At 41.6% G+C, this 16354-nt stretch overlaps 1 protein-coding gene across 8 annotated transcripts in view; it reads left to right on the top strand.

The window, feature by feature from the left end:
- The window catches only part of CEP112 (centrosomal protein 112), a 336652-nt gene that overhangs the window by 237816 nt on the left and 82482 nt on the right, over positions 1-16354 (top strand). For 5 of the 8 annotated variants that reach the window (XM_077328384.1, XM_077328378.1, XM_077328379.1 and 2 more), the window contains 3 exons: positions 3848-3949; positions 11406-11470; positions 13390-13847. In XM_077328384.1, coding sequence (XP_077184499.1) covers positions 3848-3949; positions 11406-11470; positions 13390-13393 — 171 coding nt within the window. In that variant the 3' untranslated portion in view covers positions 13394-13847. Of the gene's footprint in view, positions 1-3847; positions 3950-11405; positions 11475-13389; positions 13871-16354 lie in introns of those variants that run through there. The other 3 variants (XM_077328382.1, XM_077328385.1, XM_077328383.1) reach the window with 3 other exon arrangements.

Below are 16354 nucleotides of genomic sequence, written 5' to 3'. Positions count from 1 at the left end.
GCTCCCCCTTGCCGTGGCACTGCATGGCACTGCGCAGCTGCTGCTGGCAGTGCCCCCCAGTGGGCGGCGGGAAAGTAAATGGATCAGGGGTTCAGGCAGCAGCAACATCCCTTGGCAAAAGACTACCCTCCCCTGGGCCTCAGTAAAATTGTCAAGCATTGACCGGACCCTAGTGATAAAAAGTTTGGGGACCACTGCTCTTGAGGCAATGATCTGTAATCAAAAGCTCTCATCTTTTGATCACATAATGTGTGCAAAAGATGGATTAGAAAAAATAATTATGTTTGGTAGTATTGATGGAAGCAGAAAAAGAGGTAAAGAACAACATGGATGGAGAGAGGAGTAGTAGTAGTTGTAGTACTGATAGTGGTGGTGGTGGTAGTAGTAGTAGTAGTAGTAGTAGTAGTAGTAGAAGAAGAAGAAAAAGAAGAAGAGTTGGTTCTTATATGCCACTTCTCTCTACCAGAAGGAGTCTCAAAGTGGCTTACAATCCCCTTCCCCTTCCTCTCCCCACAACAGACACCCTGTGAGGTGGGTGAGGCTGAGAAAGCCCTGATATTACTGCTTAGTCAGAACAGCTTCATCAATGCCGTGGCGACCCCAAGGTCACCCAGCTGGTTGCATGTGGGGGAGCATAGAATCAAACCCAGCTCTCCAGATTAGAAGTCCACACTCCTAATCACTACACCAAGCTGGCTTATAAGTGAATCGACCTTACAAAAACTGCAGATGGTGGGTGTTGTTCATAAAGACACCTTGAGTTGGCATGGACTTGACAGAACCTAGCAACACCAACAAAAAACAGGCCCAGAACCAAGTCCTATGGTGCCCCACTGGACATCTCCCCCCAATCAAATGAAATGCCATTGACAACTAACTACTTTTTGGATGCAATTTCCCTACCTGTCCCCTATCTACCTAATTATCCTAGATTCCTATTCACAATCCTCCGATTTACCTATCAGAACATTATGGGGAACCTTGTCAAAAGCTTTACTGAGATCCAGGTAAACAACATCAACAGCATTTCCATAATTAACTAAGCTAACCAATCAATCATAGAAGGAAACAAGGTTAGTCTTGTAGGAACTGTTTGGACAAATCCATGCAAACTTCCTTTGATCACCAAGTTGTCTTTCAGATGCTCATAGAGTGACTCTTTTAAAATCTGTGCCAATATCTTTCATGGGACAGAGGTCAGTCTGGCAGGCCTGTAGTTTCCGGGTTCCTCCCTTTTCGGAACATTGGGATAACATTTGCCCTCCTGTGGCATATCAACCATCCTCCAAGAGATGTTGAAAATGGTGGATAAAGACCCTGCATGATTTCTAGAAAGTTCTTGGAGCACTCTTGGGTGCATACCACCTGATCTGAGAGATTTGTACTCATCCAATGCAGCCAGGTGTGTCTCAACAAGACTGTCAACTAGTCTTGCCTTCTACCATCTCTAGACTAGATAAGCCTGTGTCTTCTTCAAGGAGAAGGTTGATTTGTTCAGGGTCTTGTTAAAAATGTCAAAATCTAGGAGAACAACATATGAGAGAGTATGTTACCTATAAGTACAAAGCACCTGGTCTAGAAGACTAGTGTTTGCAAAGTTTTGAACAATGTTGTTCGTTATTCCCTCAGGCAACAATTACTTCATCTTTTATGTTGTTTAATTTTTGCACTAAGAACTTGAAATTTTGAAGCCCCTTTCCAGTATTCCCAAATATCATTTCAGCTACAGATGACAGAAGGCTGAGGGCCCCAGCTTGCAGACCAAAGCATTTGTTCTCCTTAGAAATGAACCTTCAACAGACAAGTTGCTGTACAGCAGCAGCACTACAACTTTATGTGAGAAAGAAGAAAGCCAAATATATAAGCCAGAAGATATACCCTGTTGCTTCAGTTCCAGGAGGAGGCATAGTTTTAATTTTTGGTTGCTTTGGATTTCACAGAGTTTATTTCTGCCTTCATAAAAAGAGACTACAGATTCTCAAAAAATGTCCAGGAAGTTTTCCAAATGAAGTATGAACTGATTTATCATGTCATAAAATGTGGACTCTTGTACAGATCTTGAAGTTATTGAAAGGAATTCCTATCTGTGTCACTAGATAAGCACCAAGGTACTAAAAAGAAAAGGTATTTTGCAAGAGATAGGCTTTGCTTTCAGCCAGTTGTATACTTTCAGGACATTGTGATGCAGTGGGGGATAGGTCAAATTGTTTGGTTTAGCTATATGATAGGGAAATGAGCCTGGAATAAGGCACAAGGTATGTTTTAAAGGGGTTTATTTTAAATCAAAGGTTAAGGAAACTTCTTAACAATACTAGTGTATTGTCTTGTACTTGCCTGTTCTACTTTTATTACTCAGCTGAAGGATACTCATGGCCCTGGAAGGAATTCCTGTAATATCTAAGATGCAAATAAAAGATTGCATCAAAGGGCAAAGCAACATGCACAGTATAATCATTCTTATCTCTTTTCTGTATGTTTAAAAATGGGATACATTTCAATTGAAAGCTACTACTTTATCTCTGCTATGAAAAATATGGGACAAAAAACAGCATGTGGGTTAGACTGGCAAACAGAATGGATTCAGTACTGAATGGCAAGAGGGAAAGAGCAGGAGCAGGAAGTGACTGCACTGTTCTACAATAGTATGTTTGGTTTGGCCATCTTAGAGTGAAAAAAGAAGATTTAGAAAAGATACCACACATGCACAAATTTAATGTTAGCAACTTTGACATTGCTCTGCAGCCATAATTTAACATTTTAAAAGCAAGTTCCAGTTATCTAAAACTGTTGAGATAATCAGAAGTGAAAACTACCAGAGAGCTTTAAGGAAATCTTCTGTTTTGTCGAATGCAATGTAACTATTTTCTCAGCCCTCCCATCTTAAACAATTCCTCACCCACAATAATGTTGATGGTGATAGCCATTCAATTGAATCCGACTCTTGGTGATCCTACAATAATATAACATCTAATTGAACACAGACACTGCTTTCCAGAGCTTGCAATAAACACAAATGGCAACTTAACTGCCACATACACTCAGACAACACAATTCACTGGACCTAACAACTACACAATCTCAAGCTCAATCACTTGCTCATCTTCTAACATTATATATGCTTCTAAATGCCAACAGTACCCTTCAGTTCTCTCCTTGGGGCAAACAGGTCCAACCCTTTACCAAAGGATACATTGACACAAATCTGATATCAAAAATCACATAACTGAGAAACCTGCAGAAGAAATTTCAGCCTCCCAGGACACTCAATGGAGGACCACAAAGTAAATGTTTTATTGCAAAGCAATTTCAGGAACACAAGATAGCTGACTTACAAATTATTACAGTTCATAGGGTTATAGAACCCCCAGGGCTTAACAGAGATATCAGGTTCTTATCTCACTACTCATGCTAAGTTACTCAATCCTTGCATCTGTTTGTTAACTCATTATCGGAATGATGATTTGCTGTTATTCATAGGTTTTACCATCTGCTATAATCCAATTTTAGCTATACTTATTGCTCCATTACTTACGCATCTTGACACCCTTCCTGGCAACTATCCATCCCACCCTCCTTCTACCTATATGTAATGGTTGGTGAAGTCTGATGCAATGTATCTCAATACTTGTGCTGCACATGAAAGTTTATACTCAGAATTAAACTTTGTTGATCTTAAAGGTGGCACTGGACTCAAACTTTGTTCTGTTTTCTCAGTGGTCCATGTTCCCCTGCATGCAACTTCCTTCATGTTGAAGTATAAATTGGAAAAAGTAACCTATGAGTAACCTTGGATAACATCAGCTAGGTCATCTCATGCTATGTCAATTTCCATTTGCCTTGGTTTCAGATGAATTCTATACGGCAAGAATATGAAACTAAACTTAAAGGTCTAATGCCAGCATCTTTGAGACAAGAACTTGAAGACACAATTCTTTCGTTAAAATCTCAGGTAAAATCTTGGCATTTGCCTTTTTGTAAAGTTAGAACTATAGCATCCTGTCTGTGGACTTGGTTGTTCATCTGATTGATCATAAAGGTAATAGCTTGCTGATGTCCAGTGCTAAAAATGTACACAGCCTTAAGGTTCTATCCTACAACTCCCATTTACCACTGTGGTTCATGTTACTCTCTTCTGCTAAGTTTTCCTTCAAAAGAGAAGGACTTCCTTTAATAAAGGATGACTTCTTCTGATGGGAGTCATGGCATTCAACCCCAGTCTGAATTTCAAATAATAGAGTTCTTGCCTGATTTAAATAGAATGACTGGATTCCTAGTTGCAATATAGTGCTGTCAGGAAGTCCAGATCCAAACCCTGTGGGTTCCTAGGGGTGGTGTGCACAAGAAACAGACTTTGTAAAATATGTGTAAAGTTTATTAGAACATATTTTAGAATAACAATATATCAATAAGCAACACAGGTCTCTAAAAACAAGCAGCTCAGAAAATAGGTGTAGGCCTTTAGTCCACCAGAATTCAAGCTAGTCTCTCTTATTTCAGATTGTTAGGCCATTTAGAGTTTTTGGTTCCTCCTGGCTCAGGCGATGATGGTAAACTAATTAGTATATGTCCTGGCTAAAACTAAAATTACCTCACTACTATTAGTTCTCCCCCTCCTGTCATGTGGCTCTCAAGTACTCATGAACAGCCAATTAGCCCCTTCCATACTCTGGCCTTGCAAGGGAAGGAGGCCCAAATAGTAACACCTGCAAGATGGAACATCTCGAGGGGAGGAATCTGAGGTTCATCGTCATCCTGTGTAGTCCCACATGTGTAGTCCCGCAGGTGCACAGGCCAGTCACCAGAAGATTTTTCTCTAGCATAGAAACAGCCCTGAGTGGCCCCTCCCATCAGAGCCCTATATCCGTTTCCCACCTAATGGTCACGTGCTAAGGGAATGATCATTCCATATCCCTCAGTTCTCTCTTTGTTTCTGCTCTGAGAGGATCCTACTCACTAGCATTATTTCATCTTTGAGGAAAATGGCCTTGTTCAAACCTGTGCTACTAAGATGACCAAGATGGATGAACATTCACTCTACTTGTTTAAAAGCTGCTCTGTGGCAAAAAGTGTTATCTGTATTGGCCCCACTGATTGTGTGGCCTTCTACATCTGCTAATTGCCTAAACTACCAAAGCAGCACCCTTCAGGCCCTCCATTGGTAGTGTCAGTGAAGTCTGTTCCAAGGTCAGATTCATCTCAAGGTCTGCTGATCCGAGCCCTTCAAGATCTTCTTCAGAACCACCTCCACCGAAGAAGCACAAATCAAAATCTAAGCCAAACTTTTGCTCGGTTTTGACTGCTGTCACAGATCTGAAAGGGACCCAGCAATTAGTTGCGTCCACCCTGCTGGAACCTAGCTTGGATAGGAAAGCTCACTCAGTTCCATGTAGTCCTTCCCTGAGGGATCATTCCATGATTGTCTGTGTACTAACTGGGCAGGAAAAACACCGACCTTGGTGTCCAGCTTGTCCACATTGGTCGGTTTTGGAGCCGATTAGCAAGCATTATTGTCAACATGGACATGAAAGGTTTTCTCCCTCATCTTCCCCTGCGTACCTCATTTAGAGCCAGCATACAGTTCTGAAGAGGAGGAATGTATTTCAATTGCTGGTTCCGAAGTTCCCTCAGAGGAATCCCCTGATGATGCAGTGGGGAACCAGGACCTGATTTCACCTATTGAAGACTTCTAATTCAGAACAGAATGGCACAAGCACTAGAGAATCCTGTAGTCTTTATTAATAACAGACCTAAGGATAACATTTTGGGATGTTTATACCCAGATGCTCCATTCCTTGATATGGAGACATCTGTGTGGCCAAAACCTTCATCCATGCCTGCACACAGAACTTCAAATATATACAGAGTTCAGCCATCCCCCTCCGTCATCATTGGTGGCTGAAGAGATGCAGTCTAGATATAAGTCTCGGACTCATGCAACCCCATCTGAATGAGAGGGTAGGGAAATAGACTCACTTAGTAGGAAAATATACTCCCCCAGTTCCTAGGGGCTAAGAATCACCAACTATGAAGCCATCATGGCTGCATGCCAACTGTGGTTATCCTTATGACCCACTTTTGGCAGTGCCAGCCATGGTTTCATGTGCTCCCCCAGAGTTCATGGGGAATTTTTTGCCATTTGCCAAAGACACAGGACCTCCTGGTGTGGCAGGGGCCCCAGGATCTCGGTATTCAAGTTTTGAACCTTACTTAGTGGTGTTTGCCACATCAGCCACTTTTTCTGAGCAAGTAAAATCAGTAAACCTTCCACCAGGTCTTCTTACAATTATACATAAAGTGGACCTCAAAGTGCCCTGACCTCACTACTAGCATTGATTTTTGATTATTTGATCTCCTTGAAGAGAGTGGATTTGGACAAAATGTCTATCTGGCTGTAATTTCAGCCTTTCACCTCCCTGTAGAAAGGAAGTCTGTTTTTTTCCCCACAGGATGTCTAGGAGTTTCCTTTAGGGGTTGGACAACATTTTCCCTGTGATTCCCCAGTGGCCCCTCTCACTGGTTTTGACACATTTTCCTGTGCCCACCTTTTGAACCTCTCGATCCTTGTTCCCTTGTCTTTTTCTCCTATAAAGCAGCATTCCTTGTGGCAGTTACATTTGCCACTCTTAAATTAGAGTATCCCTTTCTTAAATTTTGCTCAAAAAAAGGTTGTACTTAGATCAAGTCTCCAGTTTGTTCCCAGAATAGTATTGAGATTTCATCTCTTCCAAGATATTAACCTGCCAGTGTTTTTCCCCGTGCCAATATCCCCAGCAGAAGAATCACTGCACACACTGGCTGTTAAGAGGGTTTTTTATTTTATTTGAAAAGAACAGAACCTTTCTGGAAATCCCCTCAATTGTTTGGGGGTATGTGGGGCCATCAAAGGGGAAGCAGTCTCTTCTCAGACAATCTCAAGGTAGATAGCTGTTGCCGTTAAGTTGACCTATGACATTGCATCTGTTAGATGTCCACTTGTGGTTAAAGCACATTCCGCATGAGCTCAAGCTGCTTCGGCTGCTTATCAAAAGGGGATCCCACTGCAAGATATTTGTAGGGCAGCTACTTGGTCCTCAGCTGATACTTTATTAAGCATTATGCAACTGACATTAACTCTAGAAGGGAGACTGCCATGAGGACAGCTGTTCTGCATTCCATGTTTGACTAATTGTTCACTCTACCACCTGTGTTCGCATACAGCTTTGTAGTCTTCCATGTGGGATGGCACAGGGCAACGATGATGAAAAATAGTGTTTCCTCACCTGTAACAGTTGTTCATCCTGTGCAGGCAGGCATCCCTCCCTCCTCCCCCAATGGGAGCATGCCTTTGTTGCGGTTATTAAGGGAGTATTTTGCTTCCTTGTTGTCAAGTTTTTTCTCTCATCGCAGCAGACTTGAAGACCTGAGGGATGTGCAGCAGCCCCTCACTTAGCACATGACCATTAGGTAGGAAATGGGTGTGGAAATTGGTAGGAAAATGGTAGGAAATTGGAGGGGCCGCTCAAGGCTGTTTCTATGCTAGTGAAAAATCTTCTGATGGCCAGCCTGCACACGTGTGCAGTACCCATCTAGGCCTGCACAACTAAACGAACAACTGTTACAGGTAAGGAAATCCTGTTTGGCTTTGCCTCACAAGTACATTGGTTAGAGTGGCAGGTTAGGATCTGTGAAACTCAGGTTCAAATCCCCCTCTGCCATGGAAGCTTGCTGGGTAACCTTGGGGCAGATGCATTCTCTCAGCCTAACCTATTTCACTGAACTGCTGTTGTAAAGATAAAATAAAGGAATTTAAAAAGTACATTGTTCCTATTTTGAACTCATCAAAAAATTTCAGTTATCTGACCATGTTGGCTATTCACTAATTGCTAACTAACTGAACATATAGGTAAAATTTTTAAATATTGGCAGTCTCTGCAACATGAGAACACATAAAAATAATCACACATGCTTTTCTGCAACACAGGAAAATGGTGGTTTCACTCTGCGGCTTCTTTGAGAGAATTAAGGTAGAACACTGGGGATGTGGAATCTAAGACCAGGAAAGGCACAGGGCCTTCTTTGTGCATCAAAGAGGGCTGAGACCTTGGAGAGTGAAAGATCCTGGAGTTGTAGTGAACAGCTAAATGAAAGTGTCAATCCAATCTGCTGCAGTGGTGACAAAGCTAAATTCTATTTAAGAGATTATTAGGAAAGGCATTGAGAATAAAACGGCGGATATTGTAATGCCAATGTATGGTGTGGTCTCATTTGAAATACTGTTGTTGGTCTTAAAGGTGCTACTGGACTCTGATTTTATTGTGTACAGTTCCAAACAGCATATCTCAAAAAGGACATTGCAGAGCTGGAAAAATTCAGAAGAGGGCAGCCAAGATGAGTAGGGGATGTGTAGACCAAGATGAGCAGACCTTCCCTATGAGGAAAGTCTAAAGAGTCTGGGACTTTTAAGTTTAGAAGAGAGATGGCTAAGGGGGACATGATAGAGGTTTATAAAATTATTGATGGGGTGGAGAGAGTTGACAAAGGCAAAAGGAAATAGTACTTTACACAGAGTGACTAAAATATGGCATGTGCTGCTAGGCAATGTAATGATAACTATAGCAGCTGTCCCCAACCCGCGGTCTGGAGACCGGGACTGGGACCGGTCCATGGCCAGTCAGTACCGGGCCACAGCTCCTCCTCGTCCTCCCCAGCTGCTGCCTCGGGGGCTGCCCTGCTACTCTGCCACTGGCTCACCTTTGGTGCTCTCCAGCAGCCGCCATGGCTGGGGCTCCCCCTTGGCATGGCACTGCGCAGCTGCTGCTTGCAGTGCCCCCCAGTGGGCGGCGGGAAATCAGGGGCGTGGACGGGAAAGCAAGTGGAGCAGGGGCTCAGGTGGCGGCAATGTCCCTCGGCAAAAGACTACCCCCCCCCCGGCCTCAGTAAAATTGTCAAGTGTTGACCGGTCCCTGGTGATAAAAAGGTTGGGGACCACTGAACTATAGGAATAAACAGCTTTAGAAAGGGATTATATAGATTCATGGAGAATAAGTCTATCAATGGCTAGTAGCTTTGGTGACTGAGAAGAACCTCCACATTCAGAGCCACTAAACCTCTGAATTGCAGAGCCAGCAGGAAGCATCAGGAGAAGGCCTCAGCTTCTGTGACCGGTTGTTGGCCATCCAGAGGAACTGGCTGGCCACTGTGTGAGAAAGGTTGTGGACTAGATGGAGCATTGGTATGATCCCGCAGAATGATTTTGTTACACTAACTCCTCTTAAGTAAGAGTCTTTTGAGATCTACTTGGAGTAAGCCGAATGTTATGGTGCTTTCACATCAATGCAAAAGGATTTCAGAGCAAGATCAAGAAGTTAAAATGATAAATGAGCTCCCAATTTATGAGGAAAGCTATAATAAAGATTTCTTTTTGCCACAGATATGTTTTGAAAACTATTGTTAGAAATAAGGCTGATGACCTATTAGAAATGCTTTTATTTTCTAACACACAAAAACTATCAGATGGCACTCCATTATTTTTGAAAGGGGAATCATATATTCCTCTTCTTTCATGGAGGAGTTTGGAATTACTTTGCTTGCAATAGAAAATGTTACATATAGAATATTTCCTTTTGATGTCAGTATTCTAAATAAGCAAATAAAATTTCCGTAAGTATTTAATTATATTGATGGCTTGCCCATCCCTACTGGGCTCACGGCAGTATCCATGAATGTGTTCCAAATATACCTAAAACAATCACAGCGATAAAATCATATCATCACTGTCTCACGTGCTCTCCTGAAAGTGGGGCAAGAAAGCACAGTTCTTGGTTCCACTAGCAGCCTATTCCAGCACACGTGCCCTCAAACCGTCTGACACCAATCGACTCTCCCTCGGAGAGGACAGTGAGAGCAGAAGATGCTAGTAGCACTGAATGTGGTCCAAGTGCTATATTATTTTGGGGCAGGATTTCATTTGCCACTCTTGTTATTGTTTCTGAGAAGGAATTCCTGTTGAAAAGAATTTACAGCCAGCATTGTCATTCCAGAATCCAATTAAAGGGTTAAGGATGTATGTAGGAAACTCTCGTGTAGCTAATGAGAAGTGTGGCATATTTGATAATTATGCATAATACAAAACATTCCAGTGATGACAACTACAAAATCCCCACTTTTCAAATGAAGTGAGTTTTTTTGAAAACAATGAAATCTGAGTTCTACCTGCAGGGCTGCTCTGAGCATATGTAACATTTCAAGGGAGCAGAAGTCACTCTAGACTTCTAAAAGTGGGTGTTAACTCAGAAAAACATAGCTACCAGCTGCCTGTGCTGTGAAATGCAGTAGCCAGCCACAGACTGCTCAGTAAGCAGGGCTCTCTTCTGAAGCACAGGTGTCCTTTTCTTTTGAAATTGTTGAAATTCCTGCTTCAAAAAACATCAGACACAGAGAGTCCTGGAATCCTTGCACCTGTCAGGGTTATTAATTGTTCCAGAGGCATGGAAGGGCTTGGTTGGGTAAAAGTACCAACAGTGAGCTAATAGAAAACATGCCTTTCTCAAGCAAAGCTTTGCTTATGATTAAAATATGTTTGGTCACCTCCTCCCCCTCCCATCTGAACCTTTCAGTGTATTATTGGTGTTGTCCTAGCTTGGCACAAATGCACTGGTACAGGATGCTTAGAATTTACCTGCAGCAAGAAGATTTTGGTAACTTTTTTTCTGAGAGCTTATGTTGTATCTTTAGTTGCTGAATCACCAAATACCCTGTAAACATCTTTTAAGGCTTACATATAAAGAAGTCCATATTTTCAAGATATTATGTAGAATAAAGGCAGTGTCTACTACACCCTGCATTGCCCTCTATACAATGATGTTCGAATCAGGTTTAACACAGTACTGTCCATGGTCTCTGGATCTGATGATGATAAAATAATATTTCTTTTGGCAGATGTTTTCCCTCCTTTAATGGCTGCTAATTTCATTTCCTCATCCATTATTATTAGAAAAAGGTTCGTTTCAAGTATGACTGAGGAATCCATATTTTAGTTGATGTATAATGCTTTTATTTCATGTCATTTATTTTATTCTGCACTTTATTCTGCATTTTATTCCTACTATGATCACTTTATACTGTGACATCTTGCTGTTTTAATGCTTTGTTCGCATGATTGTTATGGCTTCGGCTTCGACAGTACATTTCAATTCCATTTAAAGGCAGTGTCTGTGGAAGGTCCCAGGAAGGTATTTCCATTCTATGTGACTTATTGGGAAATTATACTGCTTCTCCTGTCGGGATGCACAGTATCACAGACAATGATACCTGCCAATAGAGAACCAATAGGTAATAGCACTAATGAATGAACTAATAAATAAATACCTCTCCCACTCACAGTGGCTTGCTGTTTTGTATACCAAGAGCTCCTTTGTATTTTCTAGGTCACTTTTCTGCAGAAAAGGGCATCCATCCTCCAAGAGGAACTGAATGCATATCGCACCAGAAGGTAAAACTGACACCTACAACTCGGTTTGCAGTTGGAAACTGTAAAATGAAAGTGACTCTAAGAAGAAGGAAGCTTAGATGTGGCTTGCTTTTCAGGAAACAGGTTATTTTTGAGTAGTTATCCACCTTCCCTAACCTCAGCATTTAGCTAGTATCATGAGAACCAGATTAGAGAACTCATGGATGTCCTGCCAGCCTGTGATTTGCCTCAGCATTTGTGATGAGGTGGTGGCTCAACACACAGCTGCAGTTATCTGGAGGTGATTGTCACCTTTCAAGATAAAGGAGGATGACATAATTTGTTATATTACAGATCGTATCTTCAAAGCACCGGATCTTCACCCACTTGAGCTTCACTTAGACATTTGCACCTTCATTAATATATATCCACACATGTTGCAACAGCAACAAAAGGTTTCTGTGTGTCCTTGGAGAAGCATGATTCACAAAGGCGATTGAGTAAAAGGGACCTTCCAAGTCATGTCGTCGAGGTTTTTTGCAGCAATGGCAACCTACCAGTTGCTCAACATTTCTGCAGGCTAATTGAATATGTAAATATTGTTTTAATTGAAATTCAGAAGGTGTGTGTGAGCACAAGGACAGATCTTCGCAACATACTGTTTCGGAGTCTTCTGTGACATGTAAATTAAGATGATTGTGACAATAGTTAAGATGTGCAAGATTATGTCTGCAATACTGGGAACTTAGGGTGTGAAGAGATAAAAGGTTTCAAAACAACTTCACAAACCTCATTTAGCAGTGTGAATATCACTGCACAGGGTTCTGGTTTATCCACACACATTCTCTCACAAGACGCATGGAAAACCAGAGCTGTTCCACAGCCTTCAGTATCAGGATACCACTGAACTTAGGTAATGAAAAAAAACCTCTGTGAGATTAGTAGGTGTGTTTCTTCATGCACAGAAAATAATAAACTGCGCAACAAAGATGTATTTTTAGATAGCTGGTTCAGCTTCTTAGACTGGCTATCCGTATCAGTGCAGGAAAGAATGTGTACATTTGGACTGAGATTGAAAGGGCCACACCCAAACTCTTGAATAACTGGTTTTATTTTAGATTTTATTGATGGTTTTAGATTTGTTTGCTGTTTTATTTGTTTACTTATGTCTTATCTACAATGTACCATTGTACATGGTCACTGGAGCAGTTTGCTGAGAAGTGATTTATAAATTGTTGAAATTCAGTAAATGTATAACACATAAAGGTTGTCTAGACTTTTCTCCCCTCCTGGATGCAACCCGTAAACACTGTGAAAGGTGCCATTCAGAGGGCAGAGGGTCCCCCAGTAGTGAGGACCAGTTTTTCAGGAACATGGACTATGGAAAGGAAGAGGCCTTCAAATGCTCAAGCACTTAACATGGCTTGTTCGATCCCATCTGTTGCATACCCTTGTCTCTAGATGAAACCCCAGATTGTATTCAAAACTAATAATTTAAGCCAGTGGTCTCCAACCTCTTTAACACCGGGGACTGGTCAACGCTTGACAATTTTACTGAAGTTTGGAGGGGGGGGTAGTATTTTGCCGAGGGATGTCACACCACTGCCTGAGCCCCTGCTCCACTTACTTTCCCGCCGGTGCCCCTGACTTCCCGCCGCCCACTGGGAGGCGCCAGCAGCAGCTGCGCAGTGCCATGCAGAGCCCCAGCCATGGCGACTGCTGGAGAGCACCAAAGGTGAGCCTGAGGCAGCAGCCGGGGAATAGGACGAGGAGGAACTGCGACCCAGTACCGACTGATCTACGGGGTCCACTGATTTAAGCCATTCAGATACTTGCCTCCCCATGCAAGGCCCTGTATAGCAGAGTCAGTAATTTCATAGACTAAGGAAGAGCCATGCAATGTTTGAAAAGTACCAGGGTGCAAGATAAACTACGGCTGATGAAAATGTTTTATTTTTTAGGTAACCACTGGAGGTGGCTGATGGTCTGTGTCGGGTGGCCTTCTTTCAGCAGGTTTGAAGATGTAGATCTTGTGAACTAAGCTGAGAGATCAGGGATTGTTTTGTTATAGCAAACAATGTATTTCAGCTCATAAAAGCACATCCCTCATTCATAACTGAATTTTAAGTTAACAGTTATTTGAGTTATTTTATCATTTATATTGACAGATTTTTTTATCCTTTTAATATATTCTGTATTTATGTAAGCCAATATAGTTAATCACAAACTTCATTTTGCTTGCTCATCTTGCTTTTGTTACTGGCTTCTTAATGCAATTTTATTCACTTTACTGCATGCAAAAAAAATCACGTCCTTATAATAATCCTTATTGTTATATTGTCCAAAACATTTTGAAATATATATTACATTGTTTTCATGTTCACATAACATATATTAAAATATTTTCATACATTTTTGTTTCCATGGTATTTTCAGCATCAACAAATACCATTTATTGTAAAAGCTATATATACTTTCTTGCTGGGAAATTTTCTTGGAATGGGGTCTTCAGAAGGAACACTTATGTGATTATGGGGAAATTCTCATCAGTCCTGATGAGGAGTATACAAGGAGAAAATGATATGTTTTGGGTTCAGATATATTGGACACAAAAAACTAAGGGGGTTCTTTTGAGGAGATGCTCCCACAGCTTTGCTGCAAATTTGGTACCTCTACCTCAACCCACTGCCACCCCAGACCAGACAACAGATGTAAAAGGAAAAACGTGGTCCCTTTAAACTGCCTAGCCACCACATGGCCAAATCATGCCTGAATCATGGTTTAGCAATTTGGCCTAGGCTGATTCAGGCAATTTTACTACAGGTGCCTCTACCACAAACCCCCACTCCCCCAGACCATAGAATAGATGGAAGGGGGACATTTCCCATTAACTTTGATATCACCATTGACTTTAATGAGAATGGAGTTCAAGAGGAGTTCAACCAAGATATTGAAGGTACAATCACAAATTATTCAAATAAGGAAAAATTGAAAGAAACTCATGAAGGAGTGGCAGAGTGGCTCCATAAACAGTTTCTAAAGATCTGAGAAGTATAAAAAGATTCATTTAGGAAATGGACGAGTGGCCGTTAAGCAAGGATGAATATAAAGAAATAGCCAGTGCTTGTAGAGAGTGTGTTAGAAAAGCTAGAGTTCAGTATGAGCTTAGGCTTGCATGAGATGGTAAACACAGGATGATCTTGACAAGCTGGAAAATAAAATGAATTTCAACAGAAATAAATATAAAGTTCCGCATTTAGGTAGAAAAAAGTCAAAACACATAACTATAGTAGTAGTAGATGCAAAAAGCATCTAGGGGTCTTAGTAGCCATATACTGAACATGAGTCAGCAGTATGATCCAGTAGCTAGAAAGGCAAATGTAATGTTTGGTTGCATCAACAGAAATATAGTGTTCAGATCCCTGTGAAGTGATGGGGCACAAGTGTTTTTTTTTTTCTTTGATCCTGCCTGTCAGGGGAAGAGGAACAAATTGGGAGCTGAAGATAATGGAAGTGAACCACTGGTTGTGTGGTGGATTCTGGGAGCATGGGATAGGTTTTCTAGAAGAAAGACTGCTAGCACACAATGGACTTCACCTATCCAAGCTGGGGAAAGATGTGTTTGGCAATAACCTGTGGAGATTCAACAGGAGAGTTTTAAACTGAAGCCACAAGGAGGAAAGAGATGTCCAGTACAGGAATTCTAGTGTAGGAAAGCAAATAGCAGTGGCCCACTTTGGAAAGCTAGATCAAATGCAACCAAAGGTAAGAGGCTTCATGCATGGACAATAAGAAGGAACAGCTTGAGCTTCTCTGGCAGATATATAGAGAGATGATTTAGTAGGCAGTACAGAGACTTGTGGAATGATTACCATGACAGGAATGCAGTAGTAGAAAGATATGAGTTGTTAAAAAAAAGGTCAACGAGAAGGTGGAGTGGCACTGTATGTGAGGAGAAAGCTTGCCTGTCAAGAAATACTAGAGAAGACTGTCACTCCAGTGGAAAGTATTTGGGTGAAGATAAGGAAGAGAAAACAGAATATATTGGTTGGCATCTGCTACAAACTGCCTGACCAGGTGAGAACATGGATGCTGCCCTCCTTAAGCAGCTTGATAGAACATCCAGACAACAGAACCGTGAGACTCCAGTCGATCTTTTTATCGAAAGTATAATGAAACAGACATCTCCTTCTTGCTAATACTAAAGCACTTTGGGTCAGTTTCCCCTTATCTGCCCGTTTCCCCTATCACTCTCTCCAAGCCCAGGTTTGGGCATTAAAACCTCCATTAGTCTTGTGAATCAGAAGTTTACTTCAGACACAGCCATCTTCTCTAGCCTCATGGTTGGTGAGATAACCAGATCCCAAACACCAGGCAGATTTATGGCCCATCCACTTTGCCTGAACCCTCAGTGAACTCTACATAAAAAGGATAAACATGGCAACCAATATGGGATTACATCAGCCTAAAACACTCTAAACTAATACACACAAATAAAGAAAAACATGGCAAAAGCTTGTGAATACATGATTTTGACAAGGGTCTTTTAAGTATGGATGACTTTAATATGCTTGATGTGTGCTCAGAAAGAAACTCTGCTAAGCGTCTAGAGTCATGCAACTTTCTGATCTGCCCGGTCAACAATTTAATTTATCAAATGGTGGAAGAACCTACAAGAAGCTTGGCCATAATTGACTTAATACTGACCAATAGGCAAAAGTTGATAGATGAGATGAAGGAGATGGGGTCCCTATGGGGTAGTGACCATGTCCTCCTAGAATTCCTTTTGAGATGGGGGGGATCAAGGAAATTAGAAGCAAGACGTGTATGTTAGACTTTCATAGGGAAGACATTAATAAACTCAGAGACATGATGAGAGTCATCCTGTGGACAAGAATGCTGGAAGAGAAAAGAACAAGCTCCTTA

This window comes from Paroedura picta, chromosome 3 (assembly GCF_049243985.1).
Source record: "Paroedura picta isolate Pp20150507F chromosome 3, Ppicta_v3.0, whole genome shotgun sequence".
Classification (NCBI taxonomy): domain Eukaryota; kingdom Metazoa; phylum Chordata; class Lepidosauria; order Squamata; family Gekkonidae; genus Paroedura; species Paroedura picta.
Note: the sequence above shows the minus strand (reverse complement) of the source record. Positions and strands in the feature narration are given on the sequence as shown.